This window comes from Neolamprologus multifasciatus, chromosome 9, assembly GCF_963576455.1.
Source record: "Neolamprologus multifasciatus chromosome 9, fNeoMul1.2, whole genome shotgun sequence".
In the NCBI taxonomy this organism is placed as follows: Eukaryota; Metazoa; Chordata; class Actinopteri; order Cichliformes; family Cichlidae; genus Neolamprologus; species Neolamprologus multifasciatus.
Window position 1 is genome coordinate 33,169,026 of NC_140447.1, and position 4,438 is coordinate 33,173,463.

Below are 4,438 nucleotides of genomic sequence, written 5' to 3' on the forward strand. Positions count from 1 at the left end.
ATGTGTCGGGACGTGTTTCTGGAGCTAGCTTACAGCTAGCATTCGTAGTTCTAAAAACTCTTTGAGTAAGAGTGAAGACATCATTTTGTCTGAGACCTGCAGAGGGCAGTTCAAGGGTTAGGTTAGAATACGGGTCAGGTTTGGCGCAGGCTGCTTTGCAGAACCTAAAAAAATGTATTAAAGTGAATTTCACATTAAAAGCATCACATAAATAACCAAACTAAAAGAAAAACAAATGGAGAAGAACTTTAAACTGAAGAAGCGTATTTGTTGTGAATGGCTGAGGATTTGCTGAAGCTGTGTGAGTCTGTGTCCAATAGAACATCGTGCTCTCTGGAGGTTCCACCATGTTCAGAGACTTTGGCCGGCGGCTGCAGAGGGACCTGAAGAGGGTGGTGGACGCTCGGCTGAAGCTGAGTGAAGAGCTGAGCGGAGGACGGATAAAGGTGAGCCTGACCAGCGAGTGCAGGCCGATCCAGACCTTTATGACCTGAACAGAGGTTTTTAACGTTGGTCAGCTTCAGGTAAAGCTTTTCTTTGTTTGTGTGGAACTTTTCAGTCAAAAGGCTGAAACTGGTCCCCACTGAGCTCCTCCACAGTCCAGATCAGTGCTGGTCCCATGGTGGTCCCAGCTGGAATCACCTTCCTATTAATAGCAGAGTTGGGAATTAACAAAGTGCAAATACCTTGTACTTAAGTAGAATTTTCAGCTGAGTACTTTCTACTCCTTACATTTTCAAACAGGATCATGACTTTAGGTTTATCTGTAGTTTATACTCTGGGTTTAAAGTGGAGTGCAGGTTTCCGTATGTTTAGCATTTAGCTAGCCCTACTGAAGAGGAGCGAGCAAAGCTTTTGTACTGTCAGGTAATTTGAAATGCAGCTAACAAACATCAGCAAACACACAAACTGTCTGTGTGCAGTTTATCTCACAGTGTGCTAAAGCTGCTTGTTTCACTGGGAGAGAAAAGACCGAGAGCTAAGTTCAATCAGAGATGGAGAGAGATCAGAAAGAAGGACAGGAGAGGAAGAAGAGAGCTTAGAGTTAAAGGGAAGGATGCTCATTTAAAGCTCACATAGAAGTCGTCATGTTGTTAAACCTGCTACTAAACAAACTGAGGCAGACTGTGTTATTTAAAGGCTGCAGGTTAGTGCAGCATAAACAGGTGAGTTTGTACTGTGATGGCTTTCAAGTAAAGACCAGCTGCTGCACAGTGACTGTCTTATATAAAGATAGCATAAACTGTCAGTGTAGAGGATGAAATCAACCAGGACAACTCAGGAAACATCTGCTCACATCTGGTTGAATCCAGGTGTGTACATCCACAGAGAGCAGCAGATCACAGCCTGCACAGAAGAACATCTACTGGAGATCTCAGTAGGAATGATTGTGAGTTTGGTTCTTTTCCCAACACTGAGCCATTACAGCTGACTTTAGGTTCCCCACCTGCTGAATCCACTTCACCCTCTGACTGTGCTCGTGTTCCTGGTTAGAAACAAAGTCCTTCCCTCTACAACGAAGGCAACAGAAAAAAGAAATGTATTTTTATTTCCCCTCCTGCTCATCTTCTACTTACCTGATTCAAGCTGAGTACATTTATTAGAATTAAAATTCAGGTTAAAATTATTACATTAATAAAAAATGTGGTAGAAATGTTCTTCAAGGAACTTTCTTCCTCTGAGTACGTTTCAGAGCCGGTACTTTTCACTTTTATTTGAGTAAATAATTTGAATCAGTACTTGAACTTGAGTATTTTTTAACAGTACTTTGTACTTGTACTTGTCTGTAGTTTTGCCACCTGTGATTAATAGTCACCAGATCCTGGTGCAGCTGATAACAGCACAGAGCAGAGTTAAGCTTTAATGTTACAGCCTTTACCTGGACGGCATTTAACTGGATCACTGGTTTGTTCCCAGTTTCTTTGTGATGTGAATCATTTATATGCAGATGACGTGTTTTTGTGTGTTGGCAGCCGAAGCCGATGGAGGTTCAGGTCGTCTCACATCACATGCAGCGCTACGCCGTCTGGTTTGGAGGCTCTATGTTGGCGTCCACGGTAACCAAAACTTTTGTGTTCTTCTACTTTCACACAAAGCATTTCCCTAAACAACATGTGGCTGGAGGAAATGAGCCTGCTCAGTAAACTCTTTCCTGACGAGTTTATGGTTTCAGGTCTTAGTGAATAAAATATGTATTCAGTTTATAACTCTTGGCCCGTCTGGAGAGACCAGGAACCTTTGTTGACACTGTGTGTTGTTGTGTTTGCAGCCGGAGTTTTTCCAGGTGTGTCACTCGAAGAAGGACTACGACGAGATCGGGCCGAGCATCTGTCGACACAACCCCGTGTTTGGCATCATGTCCTGATGACAGCGGCGAGCCCATCGGCCCGCTAACCTGTTAGCCTGCTAGCAACCAGCCACTCAGCCATTAGCCTGATAGTTTTTTGCCCTTCTCAGTTTTCACCTATGAGGCTGCTAACCTGTTAGCGGGCTAGCTCAGCATCATCAAGCACATGGAGAACGTGAAGCACAAAGGCAGTTAGAGAGCACGACAAAGTTTGCAGTGGTTTTGTTTTGATAAATTTACTCCACAGAGAAGAATTTTACCGAGAACAAGAGGAGCTGCAGGAGACCTGGTGTAGCTAGCCAACCTTCTTCCAACACGTAGCAGTGCTAATAGAGATCCTCCGAAGCTGAGGCTGTTGTCCCGACAGCAGATAGAGATAAATATGGCGCCTGCTCGCCTCTCATCCTCATTTCAGCCTCTTATCAAACACAAGCCGCTCTGTGCTGAAGCTGGCGACGGTGGATTTAACAGGACAAGCCTCTGGATGTTTTTTGTCACTCGGCATTTATGTCAGCATGTTTGTGGCCCTGCTATAACGATCAGACTCACACTGAATCTCACTGACTTTTTGTCTCTAAACTAGAAAAAGCTCTAAAATCCGCCTCTTCGTCTTTCGGACAGTGTCGTAGACAGACAGAAAATAATTTTCTTTGGTGGTGATGGTCTCATTTTCTCTCTGGCAGCACAATCAGGTTTAGTTTTGAGCGCTGCAGCCTGCAGAGGGCGCCAATGGTGTCAGGACAGCGACCCAGTGTGACGTCACAATCAAAGGGGACCTGTTCTGCTTTTTCTCATTTTCTGGTACAAGAGTAAAGTCATAGTCTCTGATGTTCAGATGAAACACCACCCATGTGTCAGATAACTAGCTCATCACCACACTGGCTTCCTGAAATGGCCCAATCAGAAGAAGCTGGGATTTTAGGGGTTGTTTTAGACAGAGCATGACAAGGCTTTAGACAAGGCTCATTTTGATCTCTGAATCGTGCAAAGCTGCTCTAGAAGAATCAAAGAAGAAAGATACAGACCTGAGAGCAGTCTTTAGAATCTGAATTCACAGGCTTATAGATGCAGTGTGACGTCTTCCTCCTCAGGACGTCGTGATGTTTGTCAGAATAAACCTCCATTATTTCAGTCAGGATCAGAGAGAAGCCCAGCTCTGTTTCTGTTTGCTCCAGTCTCACAGTGATGGAGCGATGTTGGTCTGAACATCACTCTCTGGGTCTACGGCCCCAAGATCCCCCCAAAAACCACCAGACAGAATACAAAGGGAGAGTAAATCTATTCATTTTAACATATAAAGTGTATTTTGTGACTTTAGATATAAGAGACATGACTGTGGATCAGCATGAGCATTTATTTTTGATGAAATTGGATTAGCGTGAGCCGGGAAGAGGCTCCAAATGATTCTGGGTCATGGGTTTAGTTTTTAATGTGGTCAGGCTCTATATTTGTAAAATAAATAAATAAAAATAAATAATAATAATATAAACTTTACATTAATAGATATTTATATTGACTGAGAGAGCAAGAATCAGACCGATCAAGGATCAGGTCCAAACAACCTGCAGCATGTGTTCAGGTGCAGTTATGTGATGGGCACGTCTTCCAGTCATTGTTAGGTGAGACGCTCAGTTTGGAGATTTGCTTCCACAACACGTTTTCTCTTACAGCGCAGGGATGAAAGCAGATAATATCCACGTTGTGCAAATGAGTGTTTCTTAAACGAGATGAAGCCTCATTTGCATATTTAAAAATCAACCTCCAAACAGTTCATGTCTATAATTAGTCAGTTTCACAATATTATCTGTACATACTGGTTTGCAATAAACATGTATGAAGTTCTGCAGATCATATCCTTGCTTTCTCCATGTCAGTTCTTTTCTTGCACCACAAATCTTGTCCTTACCTCCAGCACAGCCATCTGGCAGTGACCCTCCGACCTCTGCCATAGTCCTCAGATGGACCTGGGCCTGCAAATTTAAGCCACACCCACTTCCATCAGTGTTTTTTTTTTTTTTTTATCACGAGGTTGGCTGACTGGTTCACTGTGCATGCCGATAGTGAACCTTTCGTTGCTGCTTTCACTTTACT

At 43.4% G+C, this 4,438-nt stretch overlaps 1 protein-coding gene across 7 annotated transcripts in view; it reads left to right on the forward strand.

Moving 5' to 3' along the window:
- The window catches only part of LOC146511972 (actin-related protein 3B-like), a 14,983-nt gene extending 10,783 nt beyond the window's left edge, over window positions 1–4,200 (forward strand). For 6 of the 7 annotated variants that reach the window (XM_085171745.1, XM_085171747.1, XM_085171746.1 and 3 more), the window contains 3 exons: window positions 321–446; window positions 1,974–2,057; window positions 2,270–4,200. In XM_085171745.1, coding sequence (XP_085027871.1) covers window positions 321–446; window positions 1,974–2,057; window positions 2,270–2,365 — 306 coding nt within the window. In that variant the 3' untranslated portion in view covers window positions 2,366–4,200. Of the gene's footprint in view, window positions 1–320; window positions 447–1,973; window positions 2,058–2,269 lie in introns of those variants that run through there. The other variant, XR_014875923.1, reaches the window with a different exon arrangement.
- The last annotated feature ends 238 nt before the right edge of the window (window positions 4,201–4,438 follow it).